Source organism: Fonticula alba (genome assembly GCF_000388065.1).
Source record: "Fonticula alba strain ATCC 38817 unplaced genomic scaffold supercont2.3, whole genome shotgun sequence".
NCBI lineage: Eukaryota > Rotosphaerida > Fonticulaceae > Fonticula > Fonticula alba.
Window position 1 is genome coordinate 1,805,581 of NW_009242973.1, and position 24,832 is coordinate 1,830,412.

General features: G+C 69.7%; 7 protein-coding genes across 7 annotated transcripts in view; 3 read left to right on the top strand and 4 right to left on the bottom strand.

Annotated features, from left to right (window-relative positions):
- The window catches only part of H696_02169 (hypothetical protein), a 3,103-nt gene extending 1,968 nt beyond the window's left edge, over nucleotides 1-1,135 (top strand). The window contains exon 6 of the mRNA XM_009496066.1: nucleotides 19-1,135. Within this exon, the coding sequence (XP_009494341.1) occupies nucleotides 19-934 (916 nt within the window). The 3' untranslated portion in view covers nucleotides 935-1,135. The remainder of the gene's footprint in view (nucleotides 1-18) is intronic.
- On the bottom strand, nucleotides 1,117-2,055 carry H696_02170 (hypothetical protein). Its single transcript, XM_009496067.1, has 3 exons — nucleotides 1,692-2,055; nucleotides 1,406-1,559; nucleotides 1,117-1,290 (listed from the first exon to the last, which is right to left on the bottom strand). Exons 1-3 carry the CDS (start codon nucleotides 1,985-1,987, stop codon nucleotides 1,195-1,197), a joined length of 546 nt encoding a protein of 181 aa, XP_009494342.1. The 5' UTR covers nucleotides 1,988-2,055; the 3' UTR covers nucleotides 1,117-1,194.
- Nucleotides 2,056-2,924: 869 nt separating this feature from the next.
- H696_02171 (hypothetical protein) lies at nucleotides 2,925-9,453 on the top strand. The gene is made up of 11 exons (XM_009496068.1): nucleotides 2,925-3,136; nucleotides 3,239-3,264; nucleotides 3,364-3,562; nucleotides 3,765-4,105; nucleotides 4,267-5,140; nucleotides 5,278-5,534; nucleotides 5,652-6,484; nucleotides 6,670-7,024; nucleotides 7,149-8,205; nucleotides 8,433-9,109; nucleotides 9,246-9,453. The coding sequence occupies exons 1-11, from the start codon at nucleotides 3,094-3,096 to the stop codon at nucleotides 9,348-9,350; spliced, it is 4,767 nt and encodes a 1,588-aa protein (XP_009494343.1). The 5' UTR covers nucleotides 2,925-3,093; the 3' UTR covers nucleotides 9,351-9,453.
- A 295-nt stretch (nucleotides 9,454-9,748) lies between these two features.
- H696_02172 (hypothetical protein) lies at nucleotides 9,749-14,012 on the bottom strand (the record flags this gene model as incomplete). The annotated part of the gene is made up of 9 exons (XM_009496069.1): nucleotides 9,749-9,855; nucleotides 9,965-10,048; nucleotides 10,262-10,339; nucleotides 10,503-11,942; nucleotides 12,135-12,933; nucleotides 12,978-13,132; nucleotides 13,313-13,486; nucleotides 13,633-13,821; nucleotides 13,847-14,012. 9 exons carry the CDS (start codon nucleotides 14,010-14,012, stop codon nucleotides 9,749-9,751), a joined length of 3,192 nt encoding a protein of 1,063 aa, XP_009494344.1.
- Nucleotides 14,013-17,037: 3,025 nt separating this feature from the next.
- On the bottom strand, nucleotides 17,038-19,284 carry H696_02173 (hypothetical protein). The gene is made up of 2 exons (XM_009496070.1): nucleotides 19,215-19,284; nucleotides 17,038-19,128 (listed from the first exon to the last, which is right to left on the bottom strand). The coding sequence occupies exon 2, from the start codon at nucleotides 19,121-19,123 to the stop codon at nucleotides 17,048-17,050; it is 2,076 nt and encodes a 691-aa protein (XP_009494345.1). The 5' UTR covers nucleotides 19,124-19,128; nucleotides 19,215-19,284; the 3' UTR covers nucleotides 17,038-17,047.
- A 2,285-nt stretch (nucleotides 19,285-21,569) lies between these two features.
- H696_02174 (hypothetical protein) lies at nucleotides 21,570-23,268 on the top strand. The gene is made up of 2 exons (XM_009496071.1): nucleotides 21,570-22,290; nucleotides 22,560-23,268. The coding sequence occupies exons 1-2, from the start codon at nucleotides 21,793-21,795 to the stop codon at nucleotides 23,205-23,207; spliced, it is 1,146 nt and encodes a 381-aa protein (XP_009494346.1). The 5' UTR covers nucleotides 21,570-21,792; the 3' UTR covers nucleotides 23,208-23,268.
- Nucleotides 23,269-23,542: 274 nt separating this feature from the next.
- H696_02175 (hypothetical protein) overlaps nucleotides 23,543-24,832 on the bottom strand; it is a gene marked incomplete at both ends in the record, with an annotated part of 1,501 nt that continues 211 nt past the window's right edge. Inside the window, 4 exons of the mRNA XM_009496072.1 lie at nucleotides 23,543-23,625; nucleotides 23,714-23,821; nucleotides 23,915-24,045; nucleotides 24,228-24,795. Of these exons, the coding sequence (XP_009494347.1) occupies nucleotides 23,543-23,625; nucleotides 23,714-23,821; nucleotides 23,915-24,045; nucleotides 24,228-24,795 (890 nt within the window). The remainder of the gene's footprint in view (nucleotides 23,626-23,713; nucleotides 23,822-23,914; nucleotides 24,046-24,227; nucleotides 24,796-24,832) is intronic.

The following is a 24,832-nucleotide window of genomic DNA, read 5'->3' on the forward strand; positions in this document are numbered from 1 at the left end:
CCCCCCTGCCGTGCGCAGCATGCTCGTCATGGACGAGGCCGATCGCATGCTCGATCCGACCGGCTTCGAGGAAGACGTCCGGGAAATCGTCTCCTACTTCCGCGGCCAGAGACAGACGCTGCTCTTCTCGGCCACCATGCCGCCCACCGTTGGGACCTTCGCCCAGTCGTCGCTGGTGCGGCCGGTGGTGGTGAACGTCACTAAGTCCAGCATCGCCAATAGCAACATCAGTCAGGAAGTGCACTATGTGCCGCAGGTCCAGAAGACCACCCGGCTGATGGATGTCCTGGACACCACCCCGCCGCCGGTGTTGGTGTTCGCGCAAAATAAGCGCGATGTCAATGACATCCACGAGTATCTCCTGGCGCGCGGCGTGGCCGTGGACTCGATCCATGGCGACCGGTCGTCCGAGGAGCGGACCAACGCCGTGCGGCGCTTCCGCGCCGGGGACATCGACATCCTCGTGGCCACGGATGTCATGTCCAAGGGTTTGGATTTCCCCAACATCCAGCACGTCATCAATTTCGATATGCCGGATTGCATTGAGAACTACATTCACCGGATTGGTCGAACCGGGCGTGGTGGCAACAGCGGCGTGGCCTCGACCTTCATCAATGACGAGTGCGACCGGAATGTCCTGGCCGATTTGAGCGTCCTCCTGTACCAGGCCAAGCAGCCGGGCAACCTGTATTTGGACCAGATTTGCATGGAGCTGGGGATCGACGTGCCGCGTGTTGTGGCCGAGATGGAGTCGGCCGATGCCGCTGGCGACGCCAGCGGCGCCGACGGCGACCTCCTCGGCCGCGGCGGTGGCTGTGTCTTCTGTGGTGGCCGTGGTCACACGGCCAACAACTGCCCGAAGATGCTCAAGGAGGCGCGCCGGGTCATGGCCAGCGCCCGTGCCAGCGACATGTCCGGCGGTGGCGGCTTCTAAGGCCCTGCGTCGAGCCCGGGCCGGGACCGGTCAGGCCTGGGGTGTGGCTACTGCTTTGTCCTTCTCGCTCCCCGGCCCCTGTCTTCTCCTCCCCCAATGGACAGTCCCACCTTGATCCTTGGTCGCGTCTGCAGCTGCACGTCCACCTGTGTGTGCATTGTCTCCACTGTTGGCACTATATGCGTGTGTGTGCGTGTGTGTGTGTAAAGGGGGTATGTATGCACGTCTATTTGGAGGGAAGTAGAGGTTCAATTGGAAGATCAGCACGAGCCGTCAGCCGGCCCGTCCCTCCAGCGCTCCAGCACGCGGGCACAGTCAAACACGGGCTTTCCAAGGCGAACATTAACGTCATTGTGCTACCGGCGGCGGTGTGTGTGTGTGTGTGTGTGTGTGTGCCGGAAAGGGGAAGGCGGAGGAGGAGTCAGTAACAGGGGGAAGAGAGGACGACGCAGCCCGGCGGGGAGGGCGCACCATTTCGCAGAACCACTGGGAGATGGAGGTCCGGGAGGAGGTGTCCGGCGGATGGGCAGCCGCATACTCGGTCAAGTGCGACGCACAGTCGCCGCAGGGGAAGAGTCGCCCGAGGATGGACACAAGGTTGGTCATGTCCGCCCGGTGCTGCGGCCTGCGCGCGACAGAGCCCACCATGGCCGGGGATGATCAGGCGGTTTGAGGGGCGTCAAAAAAGGGGCCGGTGGCAGGAGAAAGGGGGGGGGGGGGGGCGAAGCATAGGGCGCGCGCGCGAGGGATCACGCACGAGGGATCCTTGGGATAGTAGGCTGCAGCCGTGTGCAGGAAGGTCCACGTCCCGCGGCCAATCTCCAGCAGGTCGGGCGGGCACTCGAGGGGCACCGGGGCAGCCTCGCCAGCAGGGGTGGCGCCGGGGCTCGCGGCGCTGGCCGACGTGGCCGGTGGCGATGGGGGCGGCGTGGCCGGCCGGGCACCGGCAGCAGCGCCGCTGCCACTGCCACTGCCGCCGGCCCCAGCGGTCTTCATGAAATCGGTCATGCTGTTGCATGCCCGGCAGGGCTTGCCATCCGCGTCAAGGATCATGGTTCGATTGTTGTGGAGACAATCGGAGAGCGAGGCGAGGGAGAGAACAGAGAAGAGGGGGGGGGGGGGGCACCGGAAAATGGGCATGCACGTGCTAACCGGCGTAGATGGGTTTGAGCCTGGGCCGAAAAATAGCCCCAGCAATCTGCCCCCCTCCAGTCCTGACCGAAGGCCCCCCCCCCCCGCACCCTGTCTTGGACGCCCGCCAACTCAACCACCAGCGTGGGCTGGTGGGGCACTGCCCGGGGCGAGGGGGGGGGGGGGGCGGTCCGGGCTTTGTGTCTCCGTGCGCCCGCCGCTGGCTCTCCGCGCCCGTGCAGCCGGGCGCTCGTCAGGCCTGGCCGCCCGAGCCGACGATCGGGCGGGGGGCGAGAAAATTCGAGAACCGCGGGAGTCACGCCCGCAGATCACAAGGCCACTTCTGGTATAGGAGATCATCGCGCGAGCGCGACAGACGGCCATACAGCCTGCGTTGGGATGCCCCCGTAAGCGCGGGAAGTCCCGGTCTACTTGCGCTTGCGTTGGCACTCGGCGCTGTCTAACCGTATTTCTCTCGACCTCCTCCCCTTGCGGTGCTGCCCTCACACCGGGGCCTGGGCAGAGGGGGGGCGGGGGACACGCGAGGGGCGGCAGCATAGGGCAGGGCTCTCCCCTTCGCCTGGCGCTTTGCCATCCGCCGCAAAGGCAGCAGGCCTGAAGTGCGGCCGGGGTGCGACCGCTCCCGGGAGACCGGGGGCGCGTCAGCACACTCCTTCGAATCTCCCGATCCTTCCCCCCCCCCCCGCCACCTCTCTCCTGCTGTGCCTTTCCCCACCGTCTTCTGGATCGTCGAAGGAGCCTCCGGCCCGTGTGTTTGTCTGTCCGTGTTTGTGCATGATCACCGCTCGACACGCACGTAAACGTACCCACACGCACACATAGAGTATACGCACGCACGCACGCACGCACGCACGCACGCGCACACATACGTGACGCCGCTCCGTGCCCGACCGCCACTTGCCTGAGCATAGGCCCCTGCCGCCTGCACTTTCGACCGACCGACCCCGCGCCCGGCCGCCCGATCGCCCGCCCCCGCTGCCGCTCGGGCCTCGCGCCTGGCTCCGGCCATGGACAACAGCTCACGATGGGAGTCACTCCCCTCGGTGGCCAGTGCGCTTGCTCTTGACTTTGGATGGATGTGCTTCGTTTGATGGGCCCTGCTGACCTATTCACCCCCCCCCCTCCTCCCCCCGCCTCTTTATTTTCCCCTAGTTGCGCCCAAGGATGTGTCTGAGGACGTCCGTGCCCCGAGCTCCGCTCTGTTGCCTGCCCGGCCGCCCACCACCGGCCACTAACCCCCCTCGCCCCTTCTCTTGTGGCTGCCTTGCCTCCCTCAGTTGACCGAGGCCCAGAAAAATGTCGTGGACCGGATTCGCCCCGGGGCCCCGTTGCGCTTCTTGCACATCACCTCGGTCGGTATGAACTGGCCGAGCAAGCGCAAGACCTTCGCCGCGGCCAAGCCCCCGCCCACCACCCAGGCTCCCGGTGGCCGAGTCATCACCCCCCTTGTGCCGGCCATCATCCTCCCGGACCGAGGTGCGCCATCTGCCTCCTCCTGCCTCCTCCTGCTCCCCTTTTTGGCCCCCAAACAGGCAGGCAGGGCCCAGCAGTGTCCTGTGCATCTGCCCCCGCCTTGGCGTGGATGTCACACTGACACTCTGTCTGTCCTCTCCCGGTCTCCCGCTCTCTCTCTCTCTCTCTGTGTGTGTCTCGCCCTCCCCGCCGCGACGCCCATCAGAGTACGCCGTCCTGCAGGATGACATGACGGACTTCCTGCAGCCTGTGTCGCCGACGGCGCGGGCCGCACACGCGGCCCGGCTCCGCTCCGGCCTGGATGGTCTGCGCTACGCGGCCTCCTCGGCCCTGGAGGCGGAGCAGGCCTTCCTCGAGGCCCAGGCGGCTGTGTCGTTGAAGCGTGAACGCCGTCGCCGGGGCGGTGGCGCCAAGGCGGCCGCCATCTCTGCCGCCGCGGCCCTGACCAAATGCGAAGGAGCCACCACGCGGGCCCTGCTGGCGCTGGAGTTCATTGCCACAGGTCGCGTTGGCCGCCGCGTTGTGCAACTCTCCTCTAATCTGTCTGTGCGTTGTACCGGCGCTGGCTCCGGCGCCCTTCTCCCGCTGTTCCATCCCTCCTCCGCTGCCGTGGCCAGAATCTCACCACCTTCCCCTCCCCCTTGCCTTGGCCATTGTGACCGCCGTTGGGATGGGTTGGCTTTGGCCGCGCCTTGCCGCCGCCGTAGCCTGCCGAGCTGGAAGAGGCCTTGGGGCCGAACTTCCGCCTGCTCCAGACGCCGGCCCCCTCGGCTGCTGGGGACTCGACTTCGGGCGCGAGCACGGCCGGCTCAGCGGCGGGTGCTTCCCCCGCATCCGCGGCCGGGGCTGCCTCCTCGCTGTTGGGCGCCAGCCTGGCCCTGGTGAGCTGGGAGGATGACATCATTTGGGATGACGACCGGGAAACCGGCGAAGCGGCCCCGATGGATGTCGACTCGCCGCCGGGGCCGACCCCGGCGGATGCCGATCCCACGGCCCGGCTGCTGGACGCCGGCCAAGTGCGCGTGTCCTTCGGGGTGCAGCACGCGCCCAGCTGGCGCCCGGTTGCCGGGGACGCATCCAGCGAGACGGCCACCTATCCCTCGCACCTGGACTACTACCCCACCCGGCGCTGGCACCACGGCCTGGACTTGGATCTCGACCGGCCGGGCATCAACGGGACGCCCGCCGGATGGGAGGACCTGGTCATTTGGGATGATGGGGCTTCGGATGATGCCGAAGAGGCATCAGACGATGCTGATGCCGGTGTCGATGCCGGTGCCGAGGATGCGCCCCCCGGCGCCTCGCCGGGGGCCAATCCCGAAGGGCCCGGCGACCCCCGAGCCGACGGCCCGGACCACAGCCAGCCAGCCTCCCCTGGGCCGGTGGCCCCGGCCGGGGGCGAGGTGTCGGCCGGCAGCGAGACGGACCCGGTCACCGGCGAGCCGACAGCCAAGCGCCGGCGGCTGGCTGTGGCGTCCAGCGTCCGGCTTCCCGGGGCCCGTCGCCCGGGCATCCCGGATGCCATGCTCAATCCGCAATTGATCATCGACCAGAGCGATCCACATATGTTCCTGCTCGAGGGTGCGTGCCCGGTCGTTGGTTGACGGGGGGGGGGGGGGGGGCTTTTTTCCCCCTTTCGCATCTTCCCCTTGTGCTCACGTGTTTTCCTCCCTCCGCTTAAACCCCTCCCCTCCTGCCCCCTGCCGGCCGGCGTGCAGTCAAGGTGAAGCCTGTCACCCCGAGCGAGCCGAGCCAATCGTCGGTTCGCCTTCCCGGGCCGCTGGCCTCCCGCCGGCTGGACCTCTCGAATTTGGGCTATTACGCCGCCAAGCAGGAGGGCGGGGCGGAAGCGGCGCTGGCGGCGGCCGCCGGCGGCGTCAGCTCCATCGCCAGCTCCGGCACCACGTCGCAGCAGTTCCTCAGCCGCGTGACCCTGCGGCATTCGCTCCCTGCTCTGCAGCTGATGGAGCCTCTGGTATGTCTATGTGTGCATCTTCCCCTGGCCCGAGGCGTTGTCCGGTGGCTTGGCTGACCTTTTGTCTATCTGCTCGGGCGCGCGCACACGCACACGCACACGCACACGCACACACAGTACAAGACCTACCTCACGGCCGACGAGATCCGACAGCTCAACCGGCCGCTTTTCCAGGCCCCCACAGTCAACCTTCACACTCTGTATCCCTCGCGCTTGATCTTGGAAAAAAAGCGCAAGCGCTACGAAGCCAACTCGGCCGGGGACTATGCCACGCCGTTCCTCCTGCCGCGGGACCTGGCCCTCCGAGAGATCGTCCCCCCGGCCGATGGGACCCCCTTCAGCGTGTACGAGCCCAATGACCTGGCCCTCTTTGAGTATAGCGAGGAGCGCCCGCCGCTGCTCTCGCGCCCGGGCATGGCCTCCATCCTGAAGCACTACTACCGGCGACATGTGCCCTCGTGCGGCACCGGGGTGCCCGGGCCCGGGGGAGCCGGCGGCCTGGGTGTCGGGGCCCGGCTGCGCACGGCCGGCGATGCTGGGCCCGATGCCCGGCCCGGCGATGGCGATGGCACCGAGCCGGCTCTCACCCACGATGAGGACGACGATGAGGATGAGGATGGCGATGCCACGGATGCCTTTGATCAGGAGGCCGCGGCCCGTCGGCCGCCGAGCCGCCTCTCGGCCGCGGCGCTCATCTCCAAGGCCGCGTCGCGGGGGAACCTAGACGCAGCGGACTTTGTCCTGGGCCGGACCCTCGATGCGGCCAACATCGCCCGACTGGACCAGCTGCCCTTCGGCGTGGTGGAGCCGCTGGAGCCCAATGACAAGAGTCCCTTCGGCATCTTGTCGCCCCTGCCCACCGGCGACCATGCGACGGCCATCTACAACAACATGTTCCGGGCGCCGGTCTTCCAGCACCCGTCGCCGGGGACGGACTTCCTGGTGATTTGGTGTGTCCTTGGTTGAGGGTAGGGGACGGGGGGGGGGGGGGGGCTGTCCTCTTAATTTGCACATGCGGAGCCGGCCCCCCCCCCCCCCCCCACCCCCCCCCCCCCCCCCCCCCCCCCCCCCCCCCCCCCGCCCTTCCCCCGCCCCCCCCCCCCCCCCCCCCCCCCGCCTGCCCGGCGCATGGAAGCTCCAATTCTCGGTATTACATCCGGACCATCCCCCATGTGTGGCTCGTTGGCCAAACGCTGCCGACCATGCGCGTGCCGACACCCGGCTCGCGTGATAACCAGGAATACCTCCGCGAGCGCATCGAGTCCTGGGCCGTGCTGGAATTCCTCAAGGCCAAGATGTCCACCTCGTCGGCTGAGGCGGCCGCAGTGGCTGCCGCTGTGGCGGCCTCCTCGTCCAAGGCGGCGGCCGGGGCCTCGACGGCCGCCGCGGCCGCTGCCGCCGCCGCCTCCGCCACGCCCTCCATCCCGGAGAGCCTGCCTGACCGGGCCTTCCCGAACGTTTCCCGGGCGTACATTCGCCGGCGCCTCATCGTGCGTAACCCGAACCGCCAGATGGGGGCAGGGGGGGGGGGGGGGGCTTTGACGGGCGCCTGCTTGCCTTGCTGACCACCATCCCATTTTTGCCATGCGCACCCGGCCCCGTGGATCTTGACAGTCGCTGGCCGTTCGCCACCCGGGGAGTGGGAATCTGCCGCCGCAGTACCGGCTCCGGTCGCCGGCCAGCTTGCAGCGCCAGCTACTGGAGCCGGAGCGCCTGTGTGCCTATGAGAGCATGCTCTATGGCGTTCGCCAGCTGAAGGACCTGGGGTATGGTCTGCCTCGGGGCGACCAGGCGCCATTGGAAGCCGAGGAGCCGGATGTGGCCACCTTCGCGGCGATGGCCACATCGCTGGCGGCGGCCGGGTCGACGGGCTCCGGGGCGGGGGATCCGGCCGGCCCGGTCCCCGGCACCCCCGGCAGCGGGGCCGCCGCCGGTGATCCGCTGCCGGAGAACCTGGTCCTCGGCCTGGCCCCATGGCGCGTGAGTCGCAATGTGACGGACCTCCAGACGCGCGGTGTGCCGGCCATCAACATCATCGGGCCCGGGGATTTGACCCGGCGCCAGGAGAGCCTGGATCTGACCCGGCCGGCGGCCGGGGCCAACTGGACGGCGCGGGCCACCGGGCCCGGAGCCCGGGGGTCGGCCCCGGCCGGGGCACGGCCCGGCCCCGGCCCGGCTGGCGACATTCACCACATGACCGAGCATGAGTTGGACCAGCGAGACGCCGAAATCAACCGGGCCCTGGCGCTGGACTCGACGGCCGAAGTGCTGGCCGGCCCGGCATCGGTGGAGGCCATGCGCCGGCTGCCGATCCCCCTGCGCCGGCTGACCCTCGGCGAGGCGCGCAATATCCTGGCCCTGCGCGAGGGTCTGGATGAGTCGGACCTCCCGGACCGGCTGTGGGACTGCCTGGGTCTGCTGCGGGAACTCCGCTTCCGGGTGAATCCCCACAGCAGCCGGGCCCTGATTGCGGCTCCGCAGCGGACCCCGGCTGCCGAACTCCAGCGCCAGTACCGCCGGGAAATTGGCCATGTGTGGGCACGCCAGCGCCGGGCCCTGGCGCGCCCGGCCCGCGAGGCGGTCCTGGCCGAGCAATGTGCCGCGGCGCGCCTGGGCCGGGCTCCGACCTCTGCTCCCCAGGCCCCAGGCCCGGAGCTGGAGGCCGTGCGCGGTGCGTGCTTTCCCCTCCCCCGCCCTCCTCCGTCTCCTTCTTCTTCTTCTTTTTTTTTCTTTCGGCCCATCTTTCGCCCCACCCCCGTGGGCAGGCGTCTGCGCATATGTTTGCCCCCCTCCCCCTCGCCCTCGCCCTCGCCCCTCCTGCGCATGGCCTTTTCGCCACCTCTGACGTCCCTCGCCCCGTGCGTGCCGCACGTCCACCCATGCAACTACACCGTCTAGCCGACTTGCCCGGCTTGGACTTCTCAGCCTACCCCGGGAGCATTCCGCCCTCCTTGAAGATCACGCACATTGTGGCCAGCGAGAATGCCGGGTATGTGCGTCGAACGCAGACCCTCACCGACCCGCGGGTGATTGCGGCGTACCTGGCGGCCCGGCACCGGCGCGATTGCGAGGCCCCGCCGCCGAGTGCTGACGCTGGGGCTGAGCAGCCGACGGCGGCAGTCGCTCGGGCGGAGGCCGCTGGCGGGGTCCCGGCCTCGGCCGCTGCCCCGCTCCCGACGCCGAAGCAAGCACCATCCTCGAGCGCTGGCCCGACGCCGAAGCAGCCTGCATCCCCGGCAGCTGCCTCGACCGTTGGTGCCACTGGCCCGGCCTCCGCCAAGCCGGCCAAGCCCCGGGCCCCGAAGAAGAAGGTCCCGGCCATCGGCGCCAATGCCGCCACGGCCCTGCCGGCTCCGGCTGCCGCCGCGGTGGTTGCCACCGCTGCTGCGGGCGTTCCGCGCAAGCTGACCATCAAGCGGCCGCTGCCGCCGGCTGGCTCGACCGATGCGGAGATGGCCTCCTCATCGGCGGGCGGCTCCTCGGAACTGACCATCAAGCTGACAGCGCCTGCGGCCGTGGCGGCCCCGGCCCCCGGCGTCTCGGCAGGCTCGGCCGCCGCTGCCGCTACCAACACCGTGCGTTTCCCCGGCCTTGCATCCTCGGCCAGCTCCGGGCCAGCCCCCCATCCACTCACCATCCCCGTCGCCGCCGCCCCCCCCCCCCCCCCCCCCACTCCAGTCACCTTGTAACGACGCTTGCTGCCTCTTGCAGAAGCGCTGCAGCTCCTGTCACCAGGTTGGCCACTTCCGCACCAGCCGCGCGTGTCCGAACTACAAGTCCAAGGGCTCCGGCTCGGCGGCCTCCTCGTCGACCTGAGCGCCCGGATAGCCCGTCCCCCTGCCTCCATTTCCCCCTTCCTTCTCTGTCTTTGTATCCCTCTATCTGCCTCGCCTCCCCCTTCTCTCTCTCTCTCTCTCTCTTGAATTCGAACTCGAACTCGACTCGAGACTGTCCTTGTTCCCTGGCTCTGTCTCCTCCCTGGCGGCGAGGCACAGGCGAGTCAGACGCCCTTTCACAGCCCTCACCCCCGCGCCTTTTGAATGCACCGTCTCCCCCCCCCCCCCCCCTCCCGCCCCCTTCCCCTCTTTCGCTGCTCGCCCCGGTGGCCTGTCCGGCCTCGTGGATGCCTTTGGGTGTGGGGTCCAAAAATGCGGGGCGTCTATCTAAGAATACTGAAAGAGGGTGAGGCCCGACAGAGTGCTCGGCATGCGGCCCTAGAGCAGACACGACGAGCTGAGCTCCAGGCGAAAGAGGGAAAAGTTTTGCTTTTCCAGGACCGCGGCCAGCGACGCGATTCCCTGACGGGCGATTTGGCGATTCTCTGCATCGGTGCGGCGGCACAAGGCATGGTCAGGGGGAGGCACATTTGGCGTAGGCACTTTAACTTGCGCATGGGCATGGTCCCGCCGGAGGGCGCCACAGGGACGTACGGCGGAGATCCAGTGTCTCAAGAGTGGAGTTCTCGTGCAGAGCGTCCGCGAGTAGGATGGCATGAAAGTCTCGCAGGCGGGTGTCTGTGTCGGTGAGAGTGGGGGCGGCGGCAGCGGGTGCGAGATGGTGCACGTGTTAGTCGAGGGATGCGAGGGTGTTCGCTCGCCCATGCAGTGCGCGCGGAAGTGTGTGTGTGTGTGTGTGTGTGTGTGTGTGTGTGTGTGTCGATGGCGCCTCGGCGGGTGTGCGTCTCTCTTTGATGGTTCGAACGGGCGCAAAGGCGAATCGACACGTACCACCTAGAATCAGCGTGCGCAGGGTCCTGTTCACGCGAAGGCCATTGGCCAGGTCCTTGAAGTCCGTCAAAGAGGAACCTGCGCACACGCGCCAGCAGGGGGATGTCGTATTTATGCGTGCGCATGTGCGTATGCGTGGGCGTGGGTATGGGTGTTAATCGAGCAGTGGCCGACACCCGGGCCGAGCTCGGAATACAAGTGGCCCGGGCCCACACGGCGACGAGGAGGGAAACCCGCGCACCCGAGAGGTCCAGTAGCTCCAAGCGTGAGCCGGTGGTGATGTCCGGCGTCCGGCAGTGGCAAAGGCTCTTGCTCCGGTGGGCCAGGGGGGCCTGTGCAAGGTAGCTCTCAATTTGCTGCTCCGCCACGTCGGCCATGCTGTAGAGGGCCGCCAGGCCGGGGTGGATGGCCGGGTCGCAATAGATGCACTGTTCATGGGCATCGGGCCTCATGGTCCCCGGCTGCCGGGCGACCATCGTTGGCGGGTCGTACGCCGGCCCGGGACCCGGCGCGGCGGACGGGATCCTGGCGGGACTCTTCCCGGGCCCGGGGTCCGCCTCGGCCGGGTCGCCGGATGCCGCCGGCAGGGGCAGCCAGTCGACATACGACCGGGCCACCAGGGCGCGGAGCTTGCGCGTGACGGCGGCCGGGCAGGGGCGTGCGTTTGCCCCGGCGCCGGGGTCGGCCGGGTCCGCCGGGGCGGCCGGCGTGGCCGGCGTGGCCGGCGTCAGCGGATTGCCCCCGGTGGCCAAAGCGTCCTCCAGCGGGTCCTCCGGCTCGGGCTCCGGGTCGTGAAGTGGAGGCAAACGAATGGACCGGATGACCGGGCGCCGAGGACTGGCCAGGAGGAAATGCCGGCCCAGCCCCGGGGCACCCGGCGACCAGGGGGCCATGTCCGAGGTGCCTTGGGGTCCGCCAGGGCCCGGGGTCACCGGGGCGCTACTGCTGCCGCCGCCGCCGCCGCCGCCGCCGCCGCCGCCCCCAGTCCCATCCCCGGCGTCGGTGGGTCCCCAGCCCCCGGGCGAGGGGGACAGCCCCTGCGGCGGGAGCAGCGCCCGTGTCGGGGTGAAGGGAATGCCCCAGAGGGTGTTCTCCAGCCATTCCGACGAGTCGACCGAGTCGGCAAAGGGGTTGTCGGTCTCCTGCTCGGGGCTCTCGGCCCGGGCCGGCCGGCCGGCGGGGCCGGCCGCATCGACTCGCATCCTGGCTGGCATCATCACGTCGGCCATGCGCTGCAAGGGCGACAGCAGGGACTCATACTCCGGGGCCAGGAGCCCCGGTGACACGGGGAAGTGCCTCCGACCGGGCCCGGCCTCGGGGATGAGCAGATGCATGGCCAGGCTGGCTGGCGGGGCCGGGGGTCCGGCCAGGGCCACCGGGCTGACCGGCGACACCACGGGCCCGGCGGTTGGCCGGCCGGCCTCCTCGGCGGCGGCCGCCGCCGCCGCTGCCGCTGCCCGCCGCTCGATCGCCATGGCACAGGACTCGTCGCAGGCGGGACCGCCGGCCACCTCGGGCCCGGCCTGGCCCACGGCGGGCGCCCCCTGCCGGAGGAGATCGCCCACCAGCCGCCCGGGCACCTGGGCACCGGTGGACGCGAAGCGGGCCATGCGCACATCCGACCCAGGCAGGCCCATGGCCCACAAGAGGTGCCGGAGGCCGCGGTTGCCCAGGGGGTTGCCTGAACGATGGTCGGCAGATAGCACGGCGAGCCGGGCGTCAGGACAAGGGAGACACACCCGTGCCCTGGGCAAATGCCGGCCCACTGGCCCCCGACCGGGGGCGGGCAACATCGCGCGACGGCCCCACCCCCACAAAAATACACACACACACACACACACACACACGGCGCCCAGGCTGACCAGAGACATACCTGACAGATCGAGGATAGCCAGGCGCGTACACTGGGGCAGGCCCAGCGCCTGGGCCACCTCCGGCGACTGGGCCGCCAGCAGGACGGAGATGGCCGCCGCGCCGGTTTCCCCGATGTGGTTGCGCTCCAGGGCCAGCTGCCGGAGGGGCAGGCCGTGCGAGGCCAGCGTCGAGGCCAGGGCCACGGCCCCGGCGTCGCCAATCCCATTGTCCCCCAGGCGGAGGACGCGCAGGCCGGTGGCCGGGCCGGCGGGCGGGTCGTCGGCCGGCCACCGGTCCCCCGGGGCCCGGGCGCTGGCCGCCATCCCCCGAGCCAGGGCAATGGCCCCCTCATTGCCAAGCTGGCAGCCCTCCAGGGCCAGCACCGCCAGCCAGCTGGCCGGATGGCAAACAACCTGGCTCAGCCCGGCCATCATCAGCGCCGGCCGGTGGAGGTCGCACTCGCGGATGTCCAGCACACGCAGGCAGCCGGCGCCATTTTCCGAGGACAAGTCCATGCCGCACGCCAGCTCGCCGATCAGCCCGGCCAGGGCCTGCGCCCGGTCCCGGTCGAAGGTGCACCGCCGGACCATGACGCAGTCCAGTCGGACCGGCGCGGCCCCGGGCTCCGGGCGCCTGGGCTGCCACGGCGCCCGGGCGACCGCATCGGCTACCACCTCCAGCACCGAGCCGCAATCCACCGGGTGCTCGCTGTCGCTCAGCCCCTCGAGGCTGAGGATGCGCGGCAGGCGGTCCCCGGGCGCGGCCAACTCCCGCGGCGATAGGGCCAGCACGCCCATGGTCAAGGCGCGCGCCAGGCCCTCGGCCAGGGCGGCCGGTTGCAGTGTGCTCTTCCGATCTCCACCGGGTGCTCGCTGTCGCTCAGCCCCTCGAGGCTGAGGATGCGCGGCAGGCGGTCCCCGGGCGCGGCCAACTCCCGCGGCGATAGGGCCAGCACGCCCATGGTCAAGGCGCGCGCCAGGCCCTCGGCCAGGGCGGCCGGTTGCAGGCGCTTCTGGTCTACCGGTTCGGGCCGGGCCGGGCCGGGCCAGCCCGGCGGGTGCAGGTGGTGCTGAGGTTAGCGATGTCCGACGCTGGCATGCCGGGCGATGATGAGATGCGGGGTGGCGGCAGGGAGCCCGGAGGGGGCGGGGGCCGAAGCGAGAGGCACAGGCAAGACCCACACGGGCCGGCACGCACGCTGGATTCGCAGGACATTTATCGCATGGTGGGAATAGTGCACCGGCACCGCGCGCGAACGGGGCGGCCACGTTTGGATGGGGCCCGGGCCCTCGGCGATGGCCGGCAGGAGCTGCGGCCCAGCCGGCCCGGTGGATGACAGGCTTGCCAGCATGGGCTCCAGATCGTCGGCCACTGGCGGGGCGGCGAAGGGCACCGAGAAAGGGCAACCCCCCACACCCGGGCAGGCAGCGTGCGATGGGGCACCGAGCAGGTGAGTGAGCGCTGGCCCGGGTCCCGGGATCGCCGGATCGTAAGCCCCCCTCGGGATGTAGACGCACCGGAAAAGTGCTCGCACCGCCCGTCCAAACTCCAGGCGGTGGGCGTCGGATGAAGTGGCGCCTCCATGACCGGGCTCAGGGCGCGGCGTCGGGCGGCACCCGGCAGGCCGGCCGGGCCGCGGCCCGGGTGGAGCTCGGTCCCGGCCGCGACGGCCAGGACGTCCGCAAGATCGGAAGAGCGTCGTGTAGCTCAGGGCGCGGCGTCGGGCGGCACCCGGCAGGCCGGCCGGGCCGCGGCCCGGGTGGAGCTCGGTCCCGGCCGCGACGGCCAGGACGTCCGCATGCCGGGGCGGTGGCGGCGACGGAGACGATGGCGCCAGGCCACCGGGGTCCGTTTTCTTGGCCGGCGCCCCGACCAGGTCCGCCCAGAAGCGGCTCATGCTGGCTCGGGGACAGAGGTCCGGGCCAGGGGAAGCAGGAGCAGAAGCAGGCCGGAGCCGGCGAAGACACTCGGTGTCCGGCGGGCAAGCGAGGGATCAGCGAGTGGCGAGGGGGGACGGGGCACGCGATCGGCTGGCAGACAAGAGGCGAGGGAAAGGCGAGGGAGGGGGGGGAAGCAGATACTGTTGACGCGCTGGCCACAGCAGTCACCCGGCCGCCGAGGGCCGTCTTCAGGCACCCGGGCCGCCGTGCAGTGTTCTAGCCCTCGGCGGTGGGGGCGAGGGGCGGGCCACGCCGAGGGCGCTGGCCTGCCTCCGTGCGAGCCGGCCGGCTGGCAGACGGCTGGTGGCTGAGGCGGCTGCGCCGCATGACTCGGCCACTGGCCGCATGAGAGGCAGGCGATCGCCATCGGCATATCGTCGCAGCAAGCGCACGAGGCCTCGTGCTGAGCAGCCCCCGGCGAGATGGGATCTTCCCCATGGCGGCCGGAAAATGACCACACCCTGGGTGCGAGCGCGCGCCCACGGGCAAAACACCGCCGCCCCTCTTGGCGGTGGCCCTGATGAGGCTGGGTCGCCGACGCGGCACGCCCGGGGCCTCGTGCTGCCTCCGGTCTAGTGGCAGGCAGGCAGGTGGGCAGGCAGGCAGGCAGGTGGGCAGGCAGGCAGGCAGGCAGGCGGAGCGTGGCGCGCCCCCCAGCCTGGCCCTTGTCGTGCACCCCCTCGCTCGGCCGGCGCTTGCTGCCCTGCTCCGCCGAGTCACCAGCGAGCAGCTGGCCGGCCCAGGCCCGGCCGGCGGTTGTGCCCGCCCCCACCGAGCCCCGCCTCGGATGATCGCTGGCATGCGCCACCGCGCGCATGGATCGTTTTCGTCCGGGTTGGGATAATACCCCGCCAGGATTGCGTCTCGGCTCCCCCGTGGGCCGCGGGCCCCCACCCCCCAGGGGAGAGGGGGGGGAGGGGGTCAAGCAGAGCGACACAGAAAGGTAGCGAGGTGAAGGCAAGGCACCGGACCCAAATCCGGCGGGCGTGGATCCCGCCCGGTCACCCCGGCTTGATGGGTATCTGTGCGCGAGTCGACCGCCTGTGCCCCAGGCGGCGAGAGCAACACGGGGAGAGCCGCCACCCGCGGCCCCCTATCTCCCCCGAGTGCGAGGGGCCCGGTGGGGGCCTGTGCAACGCGCGCATGGACACCCCGCGAAGCCCCGGCGTGAAAGCGCCTGCCTCAATACCGGCAGGCCTTGCGCCCTCCTCTCGCTTTATGCGCGTGGGTGTGTGTGGGCGTGTGCATATTTCTTGGGTCCTCGCGTTCTCCCTCTGTCCGCCGCGCCTCTTGGTGCGTCTCCCCCCCCCCCCCCCCCCCCCCCCCCCCCGGGGCCCCAAAGGCCACAACCCCGATCGAAGACTGTGGGGTAGGGCCCCGGACGGCGCTGACGTCCTCCCCCATGCACCCGGGCCACGGTGCCAACGGATCACGACCACGTCCTTCAGGCAATCCCCCCCCCCCTCGCCAGACAATCGTTCAGACGCGCACGCCCGCGGAGCCACCCCCGTCCCCAGCACCTTCACACCGCCCGCCACCCCCGGGCCATGACTCTCTGGCCATGCCATCCGCAGCATCCCCCCGCCCCCCCTCAGCGGCTGCCCATTTGCCGGTCTCACTTTTCTGCCTTCGTCCTTACCGCGTCCCCGGGAGCAGGCCAGTGCATTCGCAAGCCCCGGGATCGGCCTGCTTCGCGACCGCGACCCCCGTGGCGGAGGCATCGGGCTCGGGCCCTCCTCCCGCCCACTCGGCCCTGGCCTGGGCCTCCTCTTGCCCTACTTCTCTGGAGACGCTCCCTCTCTCTCTCTCTGCCCTTCCCCCAGGATGGGCACACACACACACACACACATTGCTGGCCACAACAAGGAAAGGGCATGGCTCTCTCTCACTCGCTCGGATGTAGAGATGTGAGATGCATCCTGGGGCCGGAGGGGGGGGGCGGGCGACCGCCGGGAGAATTAGGCAACGGCACAGGCAGGCATGGCTCCCGAAGGGGGATCAGCCCTTGGCAAGGCCGGAAAAAAAATAAAACACACGCCACGGTACGCCACCCTCCCGCATTCGAGGGAAGGCAAAATGCCTCGGCACGCCGGCAGCGGGCAGGAACGCCAGAGGAAGGAACAACACTGGCATCGGGCAGGCACAAGTTTCAAAGGCTATGGCGGGGGTGCAGGGCCGACAGCAGCGCGGGGGAGAGGGGCCAGAGGGGCACAAGTGCGCAGAAGTCGCCGCACACGCGAAAGGCCCCAGGACAGACACATGCACAGAAGACAAGCCAGCCCGAGCCCCCGCGCGCACATGCTTATGTCGGCTTCCCCGCACGCCGTCGCTCGCCCCTTCACACCCCGTCCTCCCCTCCTCCCGGCCATTCGCGATCGCCTGGGTGCCTCCACTTTGGCCGGAGCATGCACAGGCGCGGGGGGGGGGGGGGGGACCGGTCCACGGGCCGGGCGGAGGCCATCTCCACCTGCCCGCCATTCTCGCGTCCTCGGCCCCGCAGACACACACGCATGCTCTGTCAGTGGCGAAGACGACTCTCTCGGCCGGTCCCGGCCCTCCCCCCCGTCTACCTCGGTCCCGGGTCCGCTGGCGGCATGTGTGCCGGCAGGGGGTGGCCATGCGGGTAGGCCCGCCGGTCGTCTTAGTCGCTGGGCCTCCCTCCGGCACCCGGCCGCGCCCCCTCTCACCGCCTTTACACCTGGGCACGGATATGGCGCGATGCCCACAAACGTGGACATAGCCACATATGTACACATACACATAACACCATATGTTTATATGCAGGCATGGAGGGCCTCTTGTTCGCTCGCGCGCGCGGCAACGCCGCACCGATACATGTGCGCCACACAGGCCCACGCCCTCGCTCGGGTACAAGTGAGCCGATCGCTCGCGAGCGAGAACGCGAGAGAATGGGGTGGGGTGGGGGAGCAAGAGCGCTCGCGCCTCACACACACACACACACACACACACACACAAACACACAGAGGCAGACTCAGAAGTACACCAGCGGCGGGAAGAACACCGGCTTGGGCTGGTTCGACCGGCGGAGGTTGCGAATACCGGCCGAGTAGGTGTTGGCGTTGGCCAGGACAACATGGTCGTGCAGGGCGCAGGTGTACTGCAGCATGGCCAGCTTGCGCACGACGTTGGTCCGGCAGCCGGGGTAGATGTCCTTCGGCGGGCAGTTGACCGGCACCCCGGGGAAGCGCTCGGCAATGCGGGTCAGCTGCTCGGGGTTGGCGTCGGTGACGATGAAGAGCGACGTGGCATTGACATCGGCCGTGAAGAACTCCACCAGATCCAGGGTGGTGTCCAGGACGCTGGACCGGCCGCGCTGGGCAATGGCAATGTGCACGCAGATGGTGCCGTTGGCCGGCGGCAGGGCGGCAATGTGCTTGGCCAGGTCGCCGGTCAGCAGGTGGGGGTTGGTGCCGGCGTCGGCGCCGCCGGCCGGGACCGCCGCCTCGGCGTCCATCTCCAGGTCCCGGCGAGCGCGCTGGGCCGCGGTCGGCTCCGGGCCGGAGGCCACCGTCGGCAGGGTGTCCAGGCTGCCGAAGTCGTCGCTGCCCTCCTGCAGGGTGCTGCCGTCGGCCTTGAGCCCGGAGGCGGCCAGGGCCGAGCCCGACCCGGCGGACGAGTCGTCCGAGTCGTCGGAATCGTCCGAGTCGTCCGAGTCGTCCGAGCCGCTGGCATCGCTGCCGGCCGGCGAGTTGTCACCCGTGCGCCGGGCGGCCGGCTTGTCCGTGTCCCCGGCGGAGATGGCCACACGCTCGGTGCGATTGACCGGCTCGGCGGCCAGGCGCGCGGCCGCATGGGCCCGGACCACCAGCGTGGCCTGCTGGGCGGCCTGGTCCTTGCTGATGAGCTCATACATCTTGGTGCACTCCTTCTGGAAGTCCTTGGAGAAGGCCCGGCTGAGGGAGCTGTTGCGCTTGTACTCGCGCAGGTACTGGCGCTCGGGCTGGGTGTAGATGGACAGCGAGCCGGACCGGTCATTGAGCGCCGCGGCCACCGACGCCGAGGAGGCCAGCTCGCCGGTGACATACAGCAAGTCCGCGGTCTCATGGCGCATGGGCTCGATGGAGGGCGCATGGCGAAGCTTGCAGGTGCCCGGCCCGGCGGCCAGCCCCGGCGTCAGGGGCCCCTGGCGGGGCACATGCGGGCAGGTGACCGGGTTCCAGCCATGCAGCAGGACGGCCTCCTGGTCGCCGCCGGCGTCGTCATCGGCCACCCCGATCCGGCACCAGGGGGCGTCCTCCATCTCATTTTCATGGTAGAAGTGCAAGTTGCTGGCCACCACACAGCGCGAGCCATTGTGCGACTCGGAGTAATCCTTCCAGTCGATGACGCGCAGGGGCCGGCGCAGGGGCCGGCCATCGGTCACTTCGCGGCCCTCGCGGAAGATGTGCGTCCCCTGGGCCGCGCGCTCCAGGTACTTGTTCATCGGGGCATAGTCATACACATCGCTCATGGCCGTGCCGGCGTACGGCAGGACCAGGACACTGCGCCGGAGCAGGGCCGCCAGGTCCAACAGGGCAAACAGCTGCATTTGCCGGTCCCCAAAGAGCCCATAGGCACTGGTGACGATGTACTTCTCGGCCGGGTCGTCGTCCATGTCGTAGGTGGTCAGCCCGGCCGAGGGGCCATACCCGGCGGAGAATTGCTCCATGCCGCTGGCCGGGGCGATGGCCGGCACCGGCTCGCCCGCCTGCGGCGCATACTCGCTATGGAAGGAGGTGGCGTCCGGGTGCGCCGCGCGGAAGGCCCGCACCGCGGCCACCGACACCGAGTTCGAGTGCAGCAGCGCATCGCCATCCGGCCGGTCGAAGACGCTGCGCCACAGGAGCGGCCGCGAGCCGACGGCCGCCGTGCACATGAGCGACGCCAGCGGCTGCTCCAGGAGGCTGGTGGTGGCCGATGCCGCGGTGGCTGCCACCAGGCGCCGCCGGTCCTCCTCGATGACCAGGCTCGTGGACATCAGGGCGATGAAGCAGAGAGCCGCGATCGTCAGGAGCACGACGAACAGGGCCGCCCGCAGGGAAATGGACCTCCGAATGAGGATGGCCATGGCGACTGGCGGGGCAACCGGGCCAAGAGCCGAGGGGTTAGCGGATGCAAGATCGATGTGCGCGACAGAGGCGGCCCTCCGGGAGACATACCCTATGAGGGACGCGAAGTGCGACCGGGGGAGGATCGCCCGCGGAGAAGATGGGGTGGAGGGGGGGGGGGTGGCCAAAAGAACCGCGCCGATCGTGTTCAGGGGGACGAGCAAGGGGGGGGGGGGGGGGGGTAGTCGGCGAAGACGAAGGGCAGACTGGTGGCGGGAAGCTGGGGAGGGTGTAAATGTGGGCCACTTTGACTGAACTGTAGTCCAGGGGCCTCCGTAGCGCCGCTTAAGTATGTGTCCCGTCCCGGCCAGGACATGGGGCGGTGTGTGTGTGTGTGTGTGTGTGTGTGTGTGTCTGTGAGCGGGCCCGGTCCGCCGGTGTCCCCTGGCGCATCTGGGCATTGCCCGGTGGCCGAGCACACTGAGCATCCGTACCCAACCACGCACACATACGGGCATGCATACGGGCATGCATACGGGCATGCATCGACACGGGCCGGCCAGAAGCCACATGCGAGACAGGGGGGACTGTGGAGCAGGGGGAGGAGGCGTCGCGACAATCAACTTTGGTGGTCGCCCGACCATGTCCCCCCCCCCCCCCCCCCCCGCCCAGCCCCGCCCTTGGGGCCGGGCCCCCAGTTGGCTGGCAGCTGGCCGCTCCGCGGGCCGCGACACGGGGCGGTCGTATCACCGCAGGGTGGCGGAAAGGCGGGCGGGGCGTGCGGCGAGGGCCTGGCTGAGAGCAGGGGGGGGGGCGGGGGGGCGAGTAGTCTAGCACCGAGCAGGACTATCTTCTGGACGCCCCCTGTGTGGGCTAAGTGCGCGTGCATGCACGCCTGGCCACAATCGGGCCTGGCCTCTGGCCGATTGCCCGCCTGTCCGAGCTTCCCCACTGCCTCGCCGGACCGGGCCCTTCGTGACACCGGGTCCACCGGCGGGGCCAAACATCGGGATTTGAGCTGGCGTAGCGGTGCCGGCGGGCCGGTCGCCCGCGAGCGGCGTCGGGCGCCAGCCGGCCGCGGGGCCGGAGACCGGGGCCGAGGTCTGCTCGAGCGCCAGCCCGCCCGCCCGCCGGGAGGGGCCCGCGGCAGGGGCCTAATCTGATTGCCAACGAACCTCACACGATATGCTGGTTAAACTACCCCTGCCGCGGGAGGGGGAGGGGTCGCGGCGCCGGGCGGCCAGGCGAGATCCCCCGCGCGGGTCGGTCCGCCACCGGGGGAGAGATCCCGAACGGCCTCGGAGGGGGACGGGGAAATGGCGGCGCCCGGGAACGATCGGGACCTTTTGATTGTGGGCTCCGGACGGGCCCGGGCCCCGGAGAATTCCCAACACCAGGGCGGGCACTCGCGCGCGCGCGCGCTTGTGGGCCGGCGCCGTCGGCCGCGGACTTTGGAGCGCGGCTCGGATGGCAGGGGGACGGGCACGGGTGGCGAAAAAAACAAAAACAAAAAGGAAGCCGCACGCAGTCCGGCGAAAGTGGGCCGATGGCGTGCGGGTGTGCGAGAGGGGCCGCACGCCGGGCCCCGGCCTCAAAGCCCATCGATTCGGCCGACGGCGCCCTTCGCCGGCAGGGCGCGCGCAGTCCCTCCAGGGATCCGGCCGCCCCCCGCCCCCCCCCCCCCCCCCCCGGCCTGGAGGTCGGTGGTGCGGTGGGCGTCCGAGGGGGCTTTGGGCTGGGAGCCCAGGCATCGGGTGCCAACGAAATTTGCGACACCCCTTCGGATGAAGGGGGCGGCCAAAACGCCAGGAACATTGTTCTGTGTAATCTGGCGCGGGCGACACGTGCCGTGTCGAGTATCACATGCGGTGGCACCAGAGAATGCCACTCCCCAGGCCGTGGGCCAGCATGCCGCCTTACCCCTCCTCCCTGGTTCCTGCCCACCTGCCTGCGTCCTGTGTCGGCTGGGGGGCAGGGGGAAACCCTGCATTTTTTATTGCTCACTTCATTGGATGCCTGTGTGAAAGCGTGTGGAGTTGGTCCTCGCCCGGGGGATTTTTGAATTCCCTTGTCGCTCAAACAACCCTCCTGGCCGGGCGGAGGGTGCTTCTGGTGTTGTTGTATGGTTACCACCGGCCCGGGCCACACCCTCCCCGGGGTGGGAGAGCCCCTCGGTCCATGCTTGGGAGGGGGGACACGGGCACCCCCCTGCGGCTCCCCGCCGCCACGGCTTCGGCGGCCGGGCGCGCCGCCCAGCCAAGGCCGCGGATCGACCATCAGAAGGATATGCGCCGTGTGGATGGCGGGGGGAGGGGGGGAACACCAGCACCGCGTGGGCGCGCGGTAGGGCGCGAGGACCCGACCCCGCCGTCGCCCCCGCCGTCACCCCCGCCGCGGGTCGCGAATTCGGCGCCTTTTTTCTAGAGCGCCCCCGGGCGGGTTCGCCGCGCCGGTCCTGAAGTGTCGGCGCGCTCGGTCACCGGGCCGCCCCCGGTTGCCGCTATAAATAGCAGCGCCCCGGTCGCTCCCAGCCCCCAGTCGCCTCGTCAACAGGGACCTCTGTTCTCCCCCCTCACACATACCCCGCTGTGCCCTCCCCGTCTGTCTGTCTGCCCGCCCGACCGCGCCCTCCCTCTCCTCCTCTCTCTGTCTGTTGCGCCTGCCTGTGTGTGCCCGCGTGTGCGTGTGCATGGCCGCCTCCCGGTGTGTTGTGTCCCTCCCTCTCCTTGTCCCCGCGTTTGTAGGGAGTGAGCGCGCACCCATTGTAGCCATGTCTGCCCCACCCTCGACACAGCAGCAGCAGCAGCAGCAGCAGCAGCAGCAGCAGAAGCGGCCGAAGCAGCAGCAGCAGCAGCAACAGCAAGCACATCGACCGACCCCCCCCGCCACCGGCGGCGGGGTGGGGCAGAAGCCGGCCGGCCGGCGCCGTGGTGGCGCCCCGGCTGCACCCCCTGTCCGGATGAAGCTGGCGGTGGCCGCCTCGCCGGCTAGCCTGTCGGCCAGCCTGGCGGCGGCGTCCTCCCCGGCGCCCCCCCTCCCGCGCGGTCTGGAGCAGCGCCTCGTGACCGTGTTGGATTCGCACTTTGCGCACCTGGGCCAGGCGCGTCTCCAGCGCCAGGCCACCCGGTATCAGTCAGTGCGCGCGGCCCAGCGCGCCAAGCGTGCTGGCCTCCCCCCCGCCGAGAAGGTACACACATCTGTCTCTCCCTCCCCCCTCCCCCCCCTCCCCCCCCTCCCCCCCGCCGCCCGAGCGAGGGGGGGAAGCGCACGTGCTCTAGCGTGATGGTTATATGAACAATCTTTGAATGACTCAAGAAGTCACAATATGTAAACAACTTTTTCTGATCCTTCTGCCGCGCGCCTCCTCCTCCTCTCTCCTCCTTCATCGCACACACGCACACACTGTCTCCCTTCCCTCGCTCTAACGCTGCCTTCCCCCCCCCTCCGCTTTTGTAGCCTGCGGTCCCGGCGACGCGGGCCCCGCTTCCCGATGCGCCCGGATTGATCGTCGGCACGAACCAGGTCCTCCGGGCGCTGGAGCGCCGTGCGGATCGCCCCGGCTCGGCCGTGGTCTTCGTGGCGCTGGACGCCATGCTTCAGACCCTGGCCACCGTGGTGTCGGCGGCCGCTCGGCGCCTCGGTTTCCCGGTGGCCTGCCTCAGCGCCTCGGCCGGCGATCTGTCTCGCATCTTCGGCCTGCCTCGGGTGACGACGTTCGCCGTGCTGGACGATGATGCGGCCTTGTTGTCCGGTCTGACGGGCATCCTGTGCCCGGTGGCCGCCGACGGCACCGCCATCCCTCTCCAGGTAGTGGCCCCCGTCGATGCCGACGCCGCCGCCGCCTCTTCCTCCTCCTCCCTGGCGCCGACGCCGGCGCGGCTCCAGCCTCCCCCCTTCCGGCAAGTCCCGCTGGTCCCCACCGAGCAGCGCGTTCCGCCGAGGGTGAGTCATGTCCTGCCGACGAAACCGCGCAAGCACCAGCCATCCCGGGCCCCAGGGGAGGGGATGGCGGCGGTCGCCGTCAGCAAGGGGAATCGTGTTGCCCGCGATGGCGGCGGCCAAGGGCCGCCACCGCCAGCCAAACGTCCGCGCTCTTCCTCTTAGCTTCACAATATACAACGCACAACCCGACACATGTGCATATATAAAAATGCCCCCTCCCCCCAGATCGGAAGAGCGTCGTGTTCTTAGCTTCACAATATACAACGCACAACCCGACACATGTGCATATATAAAAATGCCCCCTCCCCCCCTTTGTTTCTCTCTCCCCCTGTGTAGTCGTGCGGCAGAAAAAAAAAGAGCGGGATACATGTCGAGAGACGGGGGGCGAGCGGGGGGAGAGGGGGAGAGCGTGCGCGACTGGCTGCAACACTGCTTGATGTGGGAAACATATTCTATTGTTCCCCCTGGGGGGGGGGGGAGGGGGCCGAGTGCTACTCTTACTGAGGAGGGGGGGTGGCCTGGCGCGGGGAACGCGGTGGGCGCGGCGGGCAAGGGGCGACCCCCAGGAACTTCCGCACGCCTTTTCCCCCCGGGACAGGCAAACCGACATGTTAGAGAGAGAGGCGAGAGGGATCCGGCTCATGCGTGTGCGCGTGCTGAGGGCGTACCCTGTGCGTTGAAAAAGTGCCGCGAGAAGGTCGGGATTTGCTGCAGGATGCTGGGGTCGTGCAGTGCGTTGGTCGGGACGCGCACGATCGGGTCCAGATGCTCGGGCGCTACTCTCACCAGGGGAGGGCAGCCAGAGAGGCTTCGAGGGTGAGCGGCGACAGGGAATGGGAAAGCAAAGCGGCAGGGCGAATCTGGCGCACCTTGCCCGGCGGGCCCCCCCGAGCTGAGGGACGGGATCTGGGCCAAGCTTGCCCGGAGTGCCTCAGCCCCGGTGGCGTTGATGCGTGCACAAAAGAGCACATATTTCGCCTGCTCAAAGTAGAAAAAGGGACTTTGAGAGGGGGAAAAAGGAGCAAGTGTGTGTGTATGTGTATGTGTGTGTATGCACACAGGGCGGCCGGTTAGACTGAGGACAAAAGTGCAGAAAGATTGTTGCGATGCCTGCCGGCACATTGGCCCTCTGCTTCCCCCCCCCCCCCCCTCCTAGCCACCCCCTCCTTCGTGTGCCCGTACCTTGGCACGGGGTCGAAGACAATGTGGCGGAACAGCTGCTGCACGGCATCCCCACTCAGGCGGCCATGCCCTTCCTCATGTAGCTCGCGCAGGGCCGTGGCCAGCGGCGTGAAGCGCCCGCCCTCGGTGTACACCTCGCACTCGGCACACACCGAGCAGGGGGCCCTGGAAGTGCAGCCCGGCATGCCGGCCAAGCAGGCCGTCGTCTGGCCGAAAATCGCGGCCGACAGATGCTCCACCGTGTCGAAGGTCTCGCGCTTGCCCCCGGGAACTGTCATGGACACCTGCCCGCGGCGGAGCTCCTGCACAAAGAACAGAGACCCCGAAGCCTGGGCGAAGTCCGCCGTCAGGGGGCCCGGGTCGCTGGCGTCCGGAGCGTCGACCAGGATCAGCAGCCCGGCGGCTTTGAAGCGCTCGGCAAGGGCCTTGGTGGGCAGGCGTTGGAGGATCTCCTGAGCACAGACCGCCGGGCGGGCTGGGCGTCTGGATCCGGCTGGCAGGCCCCGCTGGCGGAACCCGAGCAGTGGCCGGAAAAGGGCAAACAGGCCGCCGGCTCGACGGAGGACAGCTGTGCCCGGCACCCCGAGGCCCGATGCCGAGCGGCA

Excerpts from the sequence above, each read along its gene's own strand:
- H696_02174 (XM_009496071.1), top strand. The coding sequence starts at position 21,793 with ATGGCCGCCTCCCGGTGTGTTGTGTCCCTCCCTCTCCTTGTCCCCGCG. Across the intron at positions 22,291-22,559 it reads GCCTCCCCCCCGCCGAGAAG|CCTGCGGTCCCGGCGACGCG; the intron begins GTACACACATCT and ends CCGCTTTTGTAG.
- H696_02173 (XM_009496070.1), bottom strand. The coding sequence starts at position 19,123 with ATGGCCATCCTCATTCGGAGGTCCATTTCCCTGCGGGCGGCCCTGTTC.
- H696_02171 (XM_009496068.1), top strand. The coding sequence starts at position 3,094 with ATGGACAACAGCTCACGATGGGAGTCACTCCCCTCGGTGGCCA. Across the intron at positions 3,265-3,363 it reads CCAAGGATGTGTCTGAGGAC|TTGACCGAGGCCCAGAAAAA; the intron begins GTCCGTGCCCCG and ends TGCCTCCCTCAG. Across the intron at positions 8,206-8,432 it reads GGAGCTGGAGGCCGTGCGCG|CCGACTTGCCCGGCTTGGAC; the intron begins GTGCGTGCTTTC and ends TACACCGTCTAG.
- H696_02170 (XM_009496067.1), bottom strand. The coding sequence starts at position 1,987 with ATGATCCTTGACGCGGATGGCAAGCCCTGCCGGGCATGCAACAGCATG. Across the intron at positions 1,560-1,691 it reads TACTATCCCAAGGATCCCTC|GCCGCAGCACCGGGCGGACA; the intron begins GTGCGTGATCCC and ends TGTCGCGCGCAG. Across the intron at positions 1,291-1,405 it reads CCCAGTGGTTCTGCGAAATG|CACAATGACGTTAATGTTCG; the intron begins GTGCGCCCTCCC and ends CGCCGCCGGTAG.